The sequence below is a fragment of the Cibotium barometz genome, chromosome 61 (assembly GCF_041138505.1).
Source record: "Cibotium barometz isolate CiBa-2024 chromosome 61, ASM4113850v1, whole genome shotgun sequence".
NCBI classification, from domain to species: domain Eukaryota; kingdom Viridiplantae; phylum Streptophyta; class Polypodiopsida; order Cyatheales; family Cibotiaceae; genus Cibotium; species Cibotium barometz.
The window spans coordinates 26,618,940-26,637,031 of record NC_141106.1 but is presented as its reverse complement, the minus strand read 5'-3'; the positions used below and the strand labels follow the sequence as shown (position 1 = coordinate 26,637,031).

General features: G+C 42.2%; 1 protein-coding gene across 2 annotated transcripts in view; it reads right to left on the bottom strand.

The window, feature by feature from the left end:
• Positions 1-12,478, bottom strand: part of LOC147604702 (proteasome subunit alpha type-7) — a 34,414-nt gene extending 21,936 nt beyond the window's left edge. The window contains exons 1-2 of one of the 2 annotated variants that reach the window (XM_086794574.1): positions 12,380-12,478; positions 12,166-12,349 (exon numbers count right to left, since the gene is read on the bottom strand). In XM_086794574.1, coding sequence (XP_086650700.1) covers positions 12,166-12,338 — 173 coding nt within the window. In that variant the 5' untranslated portion in view covers positions 12,339-12,349; positions 12,380-12,478. Of the gene's footprint in view, positions 1-12,165 lie in introns of both variants that reach the window. The other variant, XM_086794573.1, reaches the window with a different exon arrangement.
• Between the last annotated feature and the right edge of the window lie 5,614 nt (positions 12,479-18,092).

Sequence of the window (18,092 nt, the reverse complement as noted above, 5' to 3'; positions counted from 1 at the left end):
TTGAGCCAAAATATGCAAGTTTAGGCAAAAATATCAATTTCTGAAATTTTTTTGCAAGAAATTTCAGCAAGCAAATTTTTTTGCCCAAAAACAAAAAATGTTGTTGTTTTTAACCTCGAAGAGTGTACATAATGCAAAAACACAGCTTTTGGGAGCATGTATGGACAAAAGCCCCAATTTTTAGTATAAAATTGCAGAGAATTGACTCAAAATTGGCCTTTTGCATCCAAAACTTGCTTGCTGTTGTGAAATTACAGCAATTAACACATTCCCCAGCTTTAGGGAGCATGTATGGACAAAAGCCCCAATTTTTAGCATAAAATTGCAGAGAATTGACTCAAAATTGGCCTTTTGTATCCAAAACTTGCTTGCTGTTGTGAAATTACAGCAATTAACACATTCCCCAATCCAAATACATCAAATGTACACCTGCGTAAACCTGTAATTTGCTGTAAAAACCTGTTTTTGAGACCTGTTTTCAGCAATTTGTGTGATTTAAGGCAGTGGGGACCAAGTACATGTGTTCCCACAACTTAATACATCATTTGAAAACCTGTACTTTGCTGTTATAACCTGTAATCTGCTGTTTTAGACCTGTAAACAGCCTGTTTTAGGTTAATGTTGCAAGTTCGGAGGCCCTCTTGTGTCCGGGGACAAGACCTTTCGCGATGAAGTTGCAAAACTTCGCGTGAGAAATGGTTTTCTTTGCTGAAAATCAGCCTGCGCAGGTTTTGGAAGAAACCCTAAATACGCTCTAATACCAGTTGTTGAGAGTGAGCGGAAGGTGTGCAGGTGAAGGGCAAAGGGAAAAAAGTGTGTGTGCGCAAGAAAACGCAGGAAAAACAGCCCCAAGAGGGGTGGCGTTGGAGTTACGAAAAACAGAGAGAGAGAGAGAGAGAGAGAGATGTCCGGCCAGGTTCAATGTGAACCTGGCCAAAGTGTAAAAATAAACGTACAATGTACAAAGAGATCATTTAGGCCTTTACAGACCCGACATTTATGTGTATTGATTAGCCTTGTGTTCAACCAAGCTTTCCACACCAACAGGTGGAATTACATTGGTATTAGAGCATACGGTTCTCTTTCACTTCTATTGTGAAAGACGATCACCGCGAACACTAGCTATCTCTACACTTAGAACACTATGGGCAGTTGTATTATGTATAGTGAATGTTGAAGACGCCAACACAAGAGGCGGGGACAATGAAATGCACGCTTCCAATGCTTTACGGGAAGAGCAAACTCATGTGGTGCATACGAAGAAACAAGAACATGTGGGACAACCATCCTGTGGCAAAGAGAAAATGCAGGAAGAAGTGTCCATAGCCTTAAGGGCTGAACTTACTCGTATGCAAGCTCTTCTTTATGCACAAGAAGAAGAATTGAAGCTCTACCCAAGGATCCATTGATACATGATCATTTAAAGGCCAAGAAAGCTGAATCTTTTATGGATCATGCCATGGCAATGATAGCTCAAGAGTTGCACATGCAACCGAGGGATGCAACACGTGCATACTTGGCTCATACCGAGAATGCCTATGCAGAAAACGCAACCATCCCACATGTCTTGATATCCCCACAGATGGTTGAACAAGAACATACGTCTAAGAGGATGAATCTTCATGCTATTAGAGAGGAACCATCGGTGACTTCACGCCATGAAAGTGTACCTTATGTAGCCCATGAAGGATGCAATGTCTATAGCAGTTATCAAAATGTATGTCAAATGCCATTGCCAGCTAAAAATGTGCATGCACAACATATGCAACATGGGTTGCAATTTTTTGTTGGTGGAGGTATTCCGCATCTCTCATGCTACTCGTGCCCTCGAGTGTCCTCGTGAAGGAGAAGAAGTGGGTGAAAATGCACCAATGTGTGTTTGAGGGGCCAGCCATGTCTCATGCTTACAAGGCACATGTATCTATGCCTAATGCATCACCTTTTGTTCCCAAAATGATGCCAGTCACAAGTCACAAGCTGTCCCAATGGACATACACGTGGAAAAACATGTTGAGATGCAAGCTAATGCATCAAAAGTTCGTAACTTTAAAGCCAGAGACAAATCTATGAAGTTTGATACATATCATGGAAAATATGATGCATCAAAGGTATTTGCTATTATTGTCCAATTTGATATTGCTTTTAGTGATGAGGATTTCACTCAAAAATCCATGATCCGGCATGGAAGCATGTTCATGAAAGGTATTGCTGCTCATTACTTCACATGATAGCAAAGACAAGGTTGTATGTAAAGCTTGGGGACAGCTTAAGGATCAACCCACTTTGTTCATGTTTGATAATTGTGCAATTGAGAACTTCATATCTACACAAATGGCAACTGCTTTGGGTATTGAAGTAGGGGACATGGTCCTCAAATTGAAGCAAGGGCTGCCTTTGTTGGTAGAGAAGTGCAGGTCATGTCTATTATTGGCAAGTTGCGCATACACATTCAAGGTTGTGTGGACCATAAAAACTTTCTTGTAGTACCTTTAAATGGTTGTGATATATTGCTTAGAAAGCCTTGGCACATGCATATTGATCCACGCAAGGCTTACAAGACCAATAGGATCACCTTCATGCATAAAGGCCGAGAGCATGTGATTGATGCTGGTGAAGAGGGTGATATTATTCCCCTTGTATCTCATGTACGAATTAAGAAAATAATGAAAAAGAGTGTTTTCGCGTACTTGATTTTTGTACAGGATTATGTAGTGGTTCCTTATGTGGACGGGTTTACACCTGGTCTACGCACACATATCACTCAGAGAGCTCAGCAGTTTGAGTTCCAAGTTCAACAGACAACATTTCAACAAGATCTCATCATTTTCCCTCTTGTAGGGTGTGACATGATCCTTGGGATCCAGTGGTTCAGACAGTATGCACCCATTCCTGAATGGAGGCATAGCACTTTCACTATTATTAAAGGTTTTCCTGAGCCCATCATTCTTGCAATACCTGAAACCGATCCCGTCAAGTGGCAAAGACTCCGTTGGACACCCACACGCGTAATGGCACAACTTTAAAACCACAATTTGAAATGGACAACTTAATATAACTTGAAATTGAAATGAAATGAAATGGAAAGATGGACACCAGCACTGGGGCCGGAACGGGCCGACCCCCCCCCCTCAATATATGATATATTTATTGGGAGTATTTAATAAATACAATGCTCCATGGGTTCCAAGAACCAGATGATATCCATATACATATGAAAACAGTACCAAACAAATAGGCTCGAAGTCGACGTTCGAAGTAGATACTCGAAGTAGATACTCGAAGCAGAACGACCACTAGCGTGGTCCAGTCTCTACGGTCCTGTGCTTTCACTGGACTCCACGGAGAGCGCCTCACTGGTGTTCCAAGACCACGCACAAACGGGCGCTCTCGTACTGACGCCTGGCTCTCCCGATCTCAGCACCTTTGGACCGAGGTTCGCCAATAGAGCTTGGACTACCCGGCACCAAACGGGTGTTGGCCGTATAGGGAGTCGAGAATCCCTTATCAGATTTAACACGAAATACTTTACTTAAATCTGAAATTCACTTACTTGTGGATGGCAGATAGAGTACCAATACCCGAGGTATTCGTGTAGAAGATGTAGCCACCCAGGAAAGGTGAATTCCTCTTGTAGTCGCGTCGCCCGTGGAGAAGATGTGCAACCTCTTTCAAAGTAGAAAATAGAGAGGCAGCCTTAGGAGAGATAACACCTTGTTGAAGAAGCAGCCACCTTGTTGGGATGGCTCAGTCGCCTCGTGGTGAACTTAGCGCAGCCACCAAGACAAGTACCACCACAAAGGACACAACTGCCCGCTATGAGAGAAGGAACACCCACTTGCAAGGGAGAAGATGCTTGGCTGCAGCGTGGAGAGAATGAGCAGCTCGCTGAAGTTGGAGCGCACAGACACCTGCCTTGATGGAGAGCACAGCCGCCTGCAAATACCTGCTGACAAGCACAGAAGGGACATGGCAGTCAAAGAAGGTGATTGGGTTTTGCTGAAATTTGAGAAGGCTCGGCTTTGGAAGAGGCCAGGACGAGAGGGATCATATCCTAAGCTTTCTCCTCGCTATTATGGACCCTTCAAGGTGATTCACAAGATCAATGAAGTGTCATACAGGCTTGCTTTACCTAGCCACTGGAAGATTCACAATGCTTTTCATGTGAGTCTATTTCGGAAATATGTGAGGCCAGATCCTCATGAGCCTGTCACAGAAGATCTGCCAGAGATTGAAGAGCTTGAGGAGATCCTCCAGCGAAAACGAGGCCAGGCCGATGTCTCATGTGAAGAGGCCAGTATTTTGCTGACATGGACAGGAGCCAGACTGGTGCCACCCGTGTGTTAGCAGGATGGTGTCGTATGGACGGGAGCCAGACTGGTGCCACCCGTATATGACCTGGACTGTGTTCGACCCATGGGATTGTCACGCCATGGAAGAGCCAGTATTCGTGCCATGTTTTACCTATGGGACTGTCACACCATAGGAAGACTCGTGCCTGGAACTGTGTCTTACCTATGGGACTGTCACTCCATAGGAAGACCAAGTTTTTATGTTTTACGTCGTACCAGTTTTGTACTTGTTTCATGAACGGGAGATATGTCCATGTTACTATTTGCACATGCACACACATGATTTGCATGTTTGAAACTGTTTTCGCATGACATGTATTTTTGTGTTTGCCTGTTTGACGTGTTACTTACTAAGCGGGGACGCCTGTCAGTGAGTCGTGAAGTCTGCTCTGTCTTCTGACAAGTTTTGGTGCATGTGAACAGGTGGTAAGTATAATTAACATGTTGTTTTAAATACTTTATTTCTAACCTTTTGATTTATAAGGTTACAGGTTCACACCCACTTAAAAGTGGGCACCCACTTAGGGGCCAAGGTGGGGAGCCCCACTTAAGTGAGTGGGGGAGTGGGCATGGTCACCTACCACCCCTCTTTGGAACTGGCCACCCACATGCAAGCGTGGGGGGGGCCAGCCAAAACAGTTTGTTTACTCCTCCAACCATAATAAAAGAAGCCGGCGACCACCTTTGAAAGACACGATGATTTTGTGCGCCTCCATCACCTTGTGCTCCATCGTTTGCTGACGGCTGAGCCGATTGCGCATGCTTCCTTCTCCATCGTTGTTGGCGATTCCACAGGCTAGAGTGGATGCGCTAGTCCTTCAACGGGCTGTACCCTCTGCACTGTAGGCTGTACGACTGTATGCTGCGCCTGTCTACAGTAGACACCTTGGGTGCGCCGCCTCCTCCTCCACTACAAAAACTGCTGCGCATGCACTTCTACAGCAGGCGGTTCCTAGCAGACGGCTGCACTTCTCCCAAGCGACTGCATTCCCACAGTGAAAGATACTTCTCCCATGCAGTCTTTTGATCTGCCACATAACATTTCAACAAATCCAACACGGCTGAATTTGCAGCCTCACTTTGGCCATCCGTTTGGGGATGATAAGCTCATGAAAACTCAAGTTTAGTACCCATATTATCAAATAAAGCCCTCCAAAAGAGGCTCGTAGTCCTGGGATCTCTATCCCCAACAATGGATTTAGGCATACCATGATGCTTGAAAATGTTTGCAAGAAAAAGCTTTACCATAGATCAGCTTTAATGATTTTCTTGACGGGCAAGAAATGAGCTTGCATGCTAAACCTCTCCACAATGGTCCAAATAGCATCATTCCCATATTGGGATCTAGGCAAGTCCATAATAAAATCCATAGTAATGCTTTCCCAAGGTTGCGAGGGAATAGGCAATGGCTGAAGCAAACCTGGAGGTTTTTGCCTGTCAAATTTTACCTTTTGGCAAGTAATACATGCACGCACATAAGCCTCAATGTCTTTACGCATGCTCGGCCAAAAGAAATACCTCTGAATCATGCGAGTAGTAGACATGATACCTCGATGACCAGCATATGGTGGAGCGTGACATTCGTCCATAACCTTTGGACGCAAATCCTTCACCACACATAGGTAATTATCCTTCATAAGATAACCCTCGTTGATAACATAAGAGGCATGTGAATGACCAGCCATCAAATCAGTCCATATATGGCAAAAATCAACATCCAAATGATACAAATCTCTCATAGCAGATAGGTCGCCATGAGAGGCCACTGAGACTGCAGCTACATAAGGCCTCTTGGATAATGCATCGGCCACCACATTTTTCTTTCCTGGAGTATGCACAATCTGAAAATGAAACATGGAAAGACAATTTGCCATTCTCATCTGCGTCTATTTGAGCCTAGATTGGGTAATACTTACCACCTGTTCACATGCCACACAACCATGTCAGCAGACAGTTTCACACGCACGGTTCACGGGCGGGCGTCCCCTTACTCGAAACTACACATTGGTCAAGCAAGCATGAAAACAGCATGCAATTTCAATTTCAAGCAAGCACATTTCATGAAACCATATAAGACCAGGCGTTTCCAGGCAAGTATATGCAATACCAGACCCAGTGGAAAGCCAATCCTCCAGGCGTTTCCGGACATGTACACAGACACAAGTCCCAGCGGAAAGCCAAGTCCTCCAGATATTCCGGGCATGATAACGTCAAGTTCCAGCGATATCATATCCAACTATACAGCATGACACGTGTCAATCACATGCATAGGCACATTCCATAAGCCATGGACACCAATCCAATATGTACATAGTGTGAAAGCAAGAGTGAACCATTCGGGTGGCCAAATGGTGATAGTATGTACTTATAGTTGTTGATATTCACAGGGTGGATGAGATTATGCGCCTTGTAGAGAGGAGATGGGATTGGATGTGTCGTCAAATTCATGGTATGGCAACACTACTGCATCCTCTCTACAAGAGTGCAGATCTTTTCATGGACACGGCGCTTCTATCCATGAGAGACCAGTACATGAGTCATGTACTGGACCAATGAGCAGGAGGTACACATTGATCGAGAGATGATAGAATACTCCAATAACCTTGGAGAATTCTATCGTCGCGGTGTTTCTACGCTGCCAGAGGTGTGTAAGACGCCTCTTGATTAGTGGGAGACACATGGATACCATCAGTCTCAACTAAAAGCCCTTGCACTTCAGCTATTATCCCAAGTAATAATACAAAATACATATTGATAAAAAATTCGGCTTTGGAGTCACGAGTGTAGAGTGAAGGCTTTAAGATTTGTTATAACTAAGACTCGAATCTTCGTGGATTTAAGGATTGTTCCTCTGGAGCCTGTGAGAAGAACTGGAGTTCCTACTCTTATTCACACGAAGATCCGAAACCGCTTAAGCACAGCACAACTAGAGAGGTTGGTGTTTTGCAGAGCCAACCTTCGACTAATTTGGAATCTTCGAAAGATGGATAGACCAAAATAGTTAAAAAAATTTACGACATACTGATGCACTTCAAAGTTCATAATAAGTTTAAAGTGATTAGTCACTAATAAGTACTAGTGAATACATGCTCCATAGGTTGATGTTGAGGAGTTCGAGCGCCACAACCAGTAACATGCCGAGGAGAGTGACATATTACGTAATAAGTAAGAGGAGATATACGGACAGCTTCACAGAGAGCTCGAGACCATTGATAGACGCGTCACTCAAGCTCGGTCTCAAGCTCTCACTACCAGCTCCCTTACTTCTTCAGCTTAGCATAGTCGTCCTTCCACCTCTAGAGGCACTCGTGGAGCACATGGCATAGGAAGAGCCGCCAGAGCGATCAGTAGAGGTGGTCCAAAGCACCAAATGCAAACTCTTCCTGAGGAGATACCTGGGACCTCTACCATTGTTGAGGAGATACCAAGTGATGTGGGGGAGCGGGAGCCACTATATGATTCTGATGGGAATCTCCTCTCAAATGGAGACTACTCATTATCCTCATCTTCAGGCTTGGATGATGATGAGTGAGAGCCGGCCATATGGCTATTGGCGTTTGTACTTTGTAGTATGTACTAGGATTTCAGCTTCAGCAGGACAGTCCTTCATGTTGTATGCAGTGCAGCTCATTTGACAGCTCATTTGACATTTATATAACATACATGTTTGCATTTCAATTGTTTTTTGTGCATCTTTGTGTATCAATGTTGCTAAATTATGAATGATTTACAATATGTGGTTTTTTTTAACACATTTTTTAAAAAAAAGTGAACGTACTTAAAGTACTCATCCCGATGTGTACTTTACGTACTCATATGCGTACTGCACCGTATCTAAAGTACTCAACCACTATGAACACTTATCCCACGTACTCCGAGCTAGATATATCCAGCCTTCCTCTCCTCCCCATTTGCGGCTCCCATCCTGTTTGTCCAACAGAAGGATAAGACTGCACACTTATGTGTGGATTACATGGCACTAAATGAGTGCACAATTAAGAATAGATTTCCCATGCCCTGAATATAGTACATCCTAGAGAAACTCAATGGTGCTAAATTTTTCTCCAAGATGGATCTTAAGAGTGGCTACCATCAGGTTCGAATCTTTGAGGCCGACATTCCTAAACCTACCTTTAGGACTAAGCGAGGCCACTATAAGTTTGTGGTGATGCCTTTTGCCTTGACCAATGCACCAACAACGTTCAACAAGATAACGTCTTGGGTTTTTCGGGATTTCATTGGCAAACACATCTTCATCTTTTTAGATGATATCCTTATCTTCTCAGGGACTATCGAGCAGCATAAGCGAGATGTGGCAAAAGTTTTGTAGCTCTTGTAGGATAATGAGTTGTTTATCAATGCCAAGAAAAGTGAGTTGGAGTACTAAAAATCCATTACCTGGGATACATCATTAGCTCATCAGGAATTAGCCTCGCCCTGAAAAGATACAGGCCATACTCAATTGGGATATTTCCAAGACAGCCCAAGAAATCCGCTCATTTGTGGATCTTTGCCAGGACTACAATACGCATATTGACAAGTTTTTTGACCTTGCAGCACCTCTCATAGACTTGCTCAAGGGTGTAAAGACTTGTCGCCAAAAAGTGTCCATTACACACAAGCAAGGCTTTAGAGGCATTCCACGCATTGAAGAAAGTTGCCTCTGAGTCACCAATCTTAAACATGGCATCATAGGATGATCTTTTCAAGGTGACTACCGATGCCAATATCCTAGCCGTTTAAGCTATTGTACAACAAGATGGTATGCCAATGGCTTATTATAGCCACAAGTTGAATAGCCATAAAGAAATATTCAATGTATGACAAAGAGCTTTTTAGGGTGATGACAATGCTTAAAACATTGGAAACATTTCCTTTATCGGAGAGATTTCATAGTTAAGACTAACACTTAAATGGTTGCAAACCATGCTCAGTGCCCAATGAAGTGACGGGCAATCCACATGGAGTCAATTGTTCCAACAATTTGGATGAATGATTGAATACATCCCTGATAAGAATAACCTCGTTGCCGATGCTCTCAGTCGTAAAGGCACGATTCAAACATTGCACGAGTCCACTATGCTAGAAATTTGAGGAAAGGACTTAGACAACATGAAGGCATAGTATGCAGATTCGAAAGAATTCGAGACTCAGTATCAGTTGGCCCTCAATTCAGAACCAAGCCACTACAGTATACGGGATGGCTGGTTGTTTTACAAGAACCACCTAGGTGTACTCAAAGAAAAGCGCCAAGTATTTTTCCATGATGCCCATGAGTTTCTTGTTGGAGGTCATAGAGGTATCAACATGTTGCATGCGCGAAAGCCTTCTTGTGCTGATCCATAGTCCTAAGCCTCATTAAGAACAAGATACTGATTACATATAGTTAAGACATATGAGAGAGAAGAAGAGAGAGATAGTTGGTGTCAAGTTTTCTTGTATTTGATATGGTACAAAAAGGTGACTGAATGCTTGTACATGATTGAGCCCTTGGTTAGTCCAACGGAGGGTTGACCTCTGGCCCCTTTACATGATTTCTACAAATGCTAGACTTTCTACAATGATGAATTAACTGATAACTGCTGAATGAGGACTTTATGCTTATATATATGTGCTGAGGTGTCAATCGGCTAGTCCGTCGGCTTGTTTACTTGGACAATAAATGCATAAATGCCTTATTAGATTGTTGTGCTTCACATTCAACGTTGCCCATCCTATTGGCCACTACCTAGGACTTAGCCGCCTGCTACCTAGGTGTCTGCTCGATATCGACTAATGGTTGATGGCTGCCGACACGACCCTAGAGCCCCTCTATGCTGCTTATGCTAATGATGATGATGATGATGATGATGATGTTGATGCTAAGGCCGATGCTGATGACGATGATGATGTTGATGCTAAGGCCGATGATGGTCATGATGATTATGCTCTAGATGCTGTCCTAACTACTGTCCTACTCAAGGATTATGAGATTCTTGCCGAGGATTATGCCATGACATAGACGTACACATGACATCCCCTCTTGCTAAACTAGATGACGGGTTCGATACTCTGTCATCCTTCCTCCCTGGACTTCTAACTTTGACTTGCTACTTCTCACTTTGACTTTGACTTTAATATTTTTGTCTAAACACCTTCCACTTCTGATCTCCACTTCCAAGTCTTGCTAGAGAACTCAGCATTTGTTCCACTGCTCTCCCCATACCTACTATTCCTTACCCTTAACACAAGGCCGATGCTGATGACGATGATGATGTTGATGCTAAGGCCGATGATGGTCATGATGATTATGCTCTAGATGCTGTCCTAACTACTGTCCTACTCAAGGATTATGAGATTCTTGCCGAGGATTATGCCATGACATAGACGTACACATGACATCCCCTCTTGCTAAACTAGATGACGGGTTCGATACTCTGTCATCCTTCCTCCTTGGACTTCTAACTTTGACTTGCTACTTCTCACTTTGACTTTGACTTTAATATTTTTGTCTAAACACCTTCCACTTCTGATCTCCACTTCCAAGTCTTGCTAGAGAACTCAGCATTTGTTCCACTGCTCTCCCCATACCTACTATTCCTTACCCTTAACACAAGGGCAAGTCACCAACCAGATCTGACCATGCCTGTTGCAAGGCCTTTGCAACTAATCTGAAAGCTTAATGACGTACTGGTTATTCGTACATGCCCTCAGGGAATGCTTCCTCTAGCTTCACCTATTGCAAACCACTCCATCTACTACCCTGCTACATTCTTATGCTGGGACTGTGCACCTTCCTTGGGACTATGCTTAGTGGTTGAGCCTAAATGCTCTGATACCAATGTTGCATGCCCGGAAGCCTTGCTGTACTGATCCACAGTCCTAAAGGCTAAGCTTGATTACATATAGTTAAGCCAGAGGAGAGAGAAGAAGAGAGAGAATCAGTGTCAAGTTTTCTTGTATTTCATATGGTACAAAAGGTGACTGAATGCTTGTACATGATTGAGCCCTTGGTCAGCCCCAACGGAGAGTTGACCTCTCGCCCCTTTACATGATTTCTACTAATGCTAGACTTTCTGCAATGATGAATGAACTGATAACTGCTGAATGAGAACTTTATGCTTATATATATGTGCTGAACCTTATTAAATTGCTGCGCTTCACATTCAATGCTGCCCATCCTGTTGGCCACGGCCTAGGACTTAGCTGGCTGCCGACTGACTGCTTGATGGCTGCCGACAAGACCCTGGAGCCTCTCTATGCTACTTATGCTGATGGTGATGCTGCTGATGATGATGATGTTAATGCTAAGGCTGATCTGCTGATGGTAATGATGAGCATGTAAATATATGCTACTCAACTTTTGTTCATGCGTTGCTACTAAAAAGTCATGCTTTTCTAAAACTTGACATCAGATGTAATAACCCAACTTCGTTACCCTTGGGAATCAAGCTACAAATCCTTCCCATTATACAGTGGAACATCTCCATAGCCAGCCAAAGATATTAACTAACATCAAGGCTATTTATTATTCCAATCTAACTAAAGAACCTAAACATGAAGATTGCGTCAAGAACATGATTGTAATCTCCTACATCCGCTTTCAGGGATGTAGTGTCAACACCATTACTAGCTACACGGGTGCAGCAAGCACCTTCTAGATTCTTTGTGCCATGCTTGAATGGCACCTCGAATTAGATTGATAGGCCCTCGGTTGTGATCATATGAACAAATCTCTGGCGACGGATCATTAGAATAGAGTGGACGCAAGCAAGCATACTGATCGACCATTAAACCTGTGATGCAGAGAGAGAGAGAGGGAGGGAGGGGAATAAACCTCGCATCTTGGAGCTTGGCAGTGGACTTCTTCTCGACGCCCAGCACGATTGTGTCCGTCCCGCGCACTCCGACCGCTGCGTTTCCCTTTCTAACGGCTTCCAGGGCATACTCCACCTGGAACAGATGCCCATCCGGCGAGAAGACGGTTATTGCTCTGTCATAGCGAGCCATGGTGGAGCGATATCTCTCTCTCTCTCTCTCTCTCTCTCTCTCTCTCTCTCTCTCTTAGGTTTTCACTACTTTCACAACAGACCCTTAGATATTACTCCTCATACATTTATAACGTGCATGCGAAGATATGAGCTCTGGTCATATATTTTAAGTGCTTTGCTTGTATGTGTTGCATCTATGTCTGTATGTGTACAAACATGTGAGTGTAAATACTTTTGTATATTTGTATGTATATGTGTGTGTTGTGTATAAGTGTGTGCATGTGTCTATGTGTGACTCTCTCACATAGACGCATATTTTTGTGTGTCTCTCACATGCATTCTCTCTATGTCTCTACCACTTGTATAGATATAACCGTAGTAGAACTAATAAAGAAAGCATCTCTTGTGCACTCAGGTGTTTTCACACACACATTGCACTCTTTCTCCCTTCTCACACCCATCTCTTATACACAACACACTCTCACACACATAGAAACTCATCATTATCATATTATATTATTATATATTTACTATACATATTTCTATACTTACATAAAACCTATAATCTCCAACACAGTCACCTTCTATGATACTGTAAACTTGTTATACTACCACTATATGTGAACCAGTTACACAAACACGCATCCCAACAACCTGCAAATCTTAGATTCTCTGTATATGATATCTTACAACCAAATTTCTACCATAACTATGCATCGAACCAAAAATTAGGCATACACAATCAAAATAAATTGACACTTTCACATGAGTGTCGATGAAAAACTTGCACATCCAAACGGGGCCCAAAATGGCCTCGAATCCAAATTTTGAGATCACTAAGGTCCTATGAGACCTTGCCCATACAATATAATACCCCTCTGCTTCATTGTGAGGAGAGGCTCAAGATGTGATAGTGCATCTTACTCTTGTGCCTACCTGGTGCTCTTGATTTGCTTCTAAATCGAAGGGAAAGAGATGAAGTTACCCTTATCTACATGTCGCTTTCTTTGCTTGCCTCTAGCTTGCAATTTGAGCTCTCTTCTCGCAAACCGATGCCACTCTGATATTGACAAGAATTCGGAGAAGAGGGTGAGCTTAAGCTCCTTGCAAGCAAGCATACATACACATAAGAGTAGGCAATCACACAAGAGAGATAGATGGCTAAATTTTCTTCTATTATCTTCTCTTCTCTAGAACATAAAGATAAGAGCACATACTATAAGTGCAAGTATTCTACTACTAAAACATATAAGGTCTCTCCATAGTGTGAACTCGACTATATGAGCTAGCACGCTATAACTATGCCTCATAACTCTAATGAGGCATACAAAAGTGGCTATCACATAGTATGTAAACCATTGGTAGCATATTAACCATTGGTAGCATATTAACCATAATCTCACTAACCATGCAAGTGGCATAAGCATGGAGCTATCCTCCTGACGTGTCATCCATATGCGCACTAGTTAAGCTCGATATCTTAACAATAGACAGCCCTATGCATGTATAGAGCTAAATGCCTTAGAGCTCTCTTTAGCATTTGTATAAGAAGGCCTCTACCTTATTCATATAGCTCAAAGAGAGCTCTATGCATAAGATAAGAGCCCTTGTATAGAGCTCAATGCATTTGTATGATGAGAGCTCTTATGCATGTGAAAAAAAGTACTCCCATGCACTTAGGAGTGTAGCATTAAAAAAAAAGTGTGTTGGGTTTAGAGCTTGTGCAGTCCCCGTGCAAGATAGATGGAAGACCTAGAAATCAAAGGAACATGAGTTATACGAAAAAAGTTATGTATAAGAGGACTTATGAGAGCTTGTGCATAACTCATGAGAGGTTCTGCACATAGAGACCTCTCTTTGCACATATGTCATGCATAGCTTATAAGAACACTCTATTTATGCATATCGAGCTCTATCCATAAGATAGAGCTCTCTATGCATGCATAGAGTGCTCTATACATGGACACAGCTTATACAGAGCTCTATGTATGCATAGATCACTCTATCCATCCATATAGAGCTCTGCGTATGCATAGAGTACTCTATATATGCATATAGAGCTATATCCATTCATAGAGCACTCATGCATAAAGCTCATATATAGCCCTATGCATAAAGCTCATATATAGCCCTATGCATCCATAAAGAGCACTCTATGCATGCATATAGAGCTCTATCTCTATGCATTCATGTAGCTCATAGAGAGCTATATTTATACATAGAGCTGATAAAGAGCCCTATACATACATAGAGAGCACTCTATGCATGTATAGAGCTTATAGAGAGCCTTATGCATGCATAGAGAGATATATATCCATGTATAGAGCACTTTATGTAAGCTCTATCCACAAGGTAGAGCCCTCTATACATGCATAGATCACTCTATGCATGCTCTATCCATAAGGTAGATTCCTCTGTACATGTATAGAGCTCTTGAGATCCCTATGCATGAGGTATATCCATGTATAGGGCACTCTATATGCATGCATAGGGCTCATAGAGAGCCCTATGCATGTATAGAGAGCTATATCCATGCATAGAGCACTCTATATGCACGCATAGAGCTCACACAGAGTATGAGCTCTATGCATGCATAGAGCTTATAGAGAGCCCTATGCATGCATAGAGAGCTATATCCATGAGGTAGATCCCTCTATGCATGCACAAAGCTCATAAAGATCCCTATGCATGCATAGAGAGCTATATCCATGCATAGAGCACTCTATACAAGAGAGCCCTATGCATGCATAGAGCTCAATGTGTTTGCAAGAAGGGCTCTACCTTATGCATAGAGCTCAATACGTTTGCATATAAGGGCTCTACCTTATGCATAGAGCTCAATACATTTGCATAAGGTAAGAGCCCCTATGTAAATGCATAGATCTCAATGCATTTGCATGGGATCTCTTATGCATGTGAAAAAAAGGTACGTCCAAAGCACCTAGGAGTGCAGTATTAAAATAAAGAGCACCGGGTCCAGAGCTTATCGTAAGAGTGTATGGTGAGGGAGAATAGAGCTACGCAAGATAGATGGAAGACCTATACATCAAAGAAACATGAGTTATATGAAAAAAATTATGCATAAGAGAGCTTATAAGAGCTCATGCATAACCCATGAGAGGTTATGTACATAGAGAGCTCTCTTTATGCATGGCTCATTAGAGCTCATAAGCTATGCACAGAGAGCTCATGCATAGCTTAGAGCATTATGCATATAAGAGAGCACTTATGAGAGCTCATAAGAGCTCTCTTCTACTCTATGCATAAGAGAGCTCATAAGAGCTCTCTGTGCATAGAGAGCTCTCTTTTATGCATAGTTCATTCATAAAAGATCTCTCTTTATACTCTATGCATGCAATATAGTCTATGCATGCCCAATCAAAAGAATAAAGCATTATTCTCTATGCATAGAGTATAAACTAGAGAGCTTATGCATAGAGCATAAAGTATTAGGCAACATGTGTGCATACCAAAACCCTAAACCCCAAAAAAGCCATAAGACATAAGCATCAAGCTTAGGGTTGGAGCTTACCTCAAGAGCTAACTAAATTGAGCATGCCCCAAAGAGTCTTTACATTAGTGCTAAACCAAACACATTAAAAAAAGAATATTAAATTAATAGAGAGAGAGAGAGAGAGGGATTGGAGAGGAGGAGGAATGGACAAGGACATGGAAAATACAAGCATTTTGATTGAAAAAAACAAAGGGAGGAGACACATACCTTATGATTGAGAGCATTGTGCTTGTGGAAGAGAGCACTATGCTTATGGAGAGCAAGGAAGGAAGAAGATAAATGAGATAAAGGAAGATCAAGGTAGGTAGGTCAGGCAATAAGAGGTACTACATGTTTCTAGCATGGGCATTAGAATCCATTTTTTAAATCAACATGGCTATGTGCCTCGATATTGGTGTGGCTACACATGGCACAACTGCACTGTTAGCCATAAATGTATAGTTGCGAAATAGCCACGTACAATCGATGTCATCACTATCACTACTTACATCAGTCTCACTATTTTGTGGCTACCTTTCGTGGCTATACCTTCATTTTCTTGTATTGAAACCTTGAAAAATCACAAAAGCTAGGTCAAACCACCTCTCAAGTTAGGAGGCATGAGCTCATAGTCCTGAGCCTAACAATCTATAGGGGCATGATGTGAACCTAGCAGTTTATAGAAACATGTGAGTGTGTAAGAACGTGACATGAGCCTATAGAGACTTGAAGTGAGTTTACCCAATTGAGACATGAGCCAAGTACCAGACATGACATGAGCCTAGAAGTAGTTCAGCCTAATATTATACTAGCTAATTCAAACTTCCTTGAAGACTTGTAAGGACACATACTCACGTCCAAAAAATATCTTCATGTAATATAATCTATACCAGTATATCAAATTTAAAGGAAAATTCATATCCTTTTTAATTATTAGGATGATTATTACTTAATAATTTCTCACCAACCTTGTGATAAGAATGGAGCCCCAAGCACCACTTAGAATCCATGTCCAAGTGTATATATTCCATAAAAACTAAAATACATTAGTCTATTTCATTAAAAAAATATGTGAGCATAGCTAGCGTGACGTGAGACAGCAAAACCTAAGCCTACCCAGGTGTGGGGTAAGTCTAGCTCACTAGCCCTTGTGAGTCTAGGACATGAGTCTACCAGACTAGACTTGTGTGAGTCTATTTTATACAAAACAAAATGCATGAGCCACCAGACATGAACCCAAAAGGCATAAGGCACTAGCATGAGCCACTAGACATGAACCCACAAGGCATGAGACATGAGCTACTAGACATGAGCCCACAAGACGTGAGATATGAGCTACCAATTATGAGCCCACAAGATCTAAGACATGAGTTTACAAACATGATGTAAGCCAAATAAAAAAGGTTTAAGATGTGAGAAGTGAGTTCGCAAACATGATGTGAGCCAAATAAAAAATGTTTAAAAAATCAAAAAGCTCAAACTTAAAAAGAAGAAAAATACCAAAAAAAAACATTTATTTTTTGTAACTTAGACAGGAACACACGTGTTTGAATCCATTTAAACCTGCTTTAGGAAGTACTAGAGATTGATTCACTCAAGAGATCAAACCATACTTCCTTAAACCCACTTAGCCTTTGGTCCCATCAAATGACCAACACTTATTAGAGTGCTTCCTTGCTATAGAAGGTGTGACTCCTTTGGATCTACCTCAAACGAGGAGCTTTGAGAAGAAATGAGGTAAATAAATGCATACGTGAGTGGAGAAACCTTGAATCCTTGAAAATGGAGGTGCCATGGTCCTTCAAGCTTAGATTCATTAACATGCTCAGTAAATGCCACCATAAACTTTATAAAAAGGGCAATAATTACCCTATGTTTGGGCGAAGCTCTAGTGGAGGAGCAGGATCACCAGGATCATCAAGGTTTGCTCCACCCAAAAGTTCTCAAACCATGTTGAACACCACCCTTTTTCAAACTTTTAATGTCACGAGTTAGTTTTTCAAGTAGCCCCATAGCCACTGTGAGACATGTCTCTTTTGGGTAGACAAACCACCCTTTTGAGATGGTACTCCTACTGCTGCACATAGTGTGCAGCAGGAGTACCATCTCCTAACTTGGTCCTACTGCACACACAGTGTGTAGTAGGAGTACCATTTTGGAAGCTTCTTCATCATGGAACCAAGTTCTAGTTCCTCTCTATTCAAACAAAGAATATGGAATGCAAAAAAAGGTTAAAAAGAACCAGTTATAGAGAGGACTACACCCAGGTGTTTCATAAGG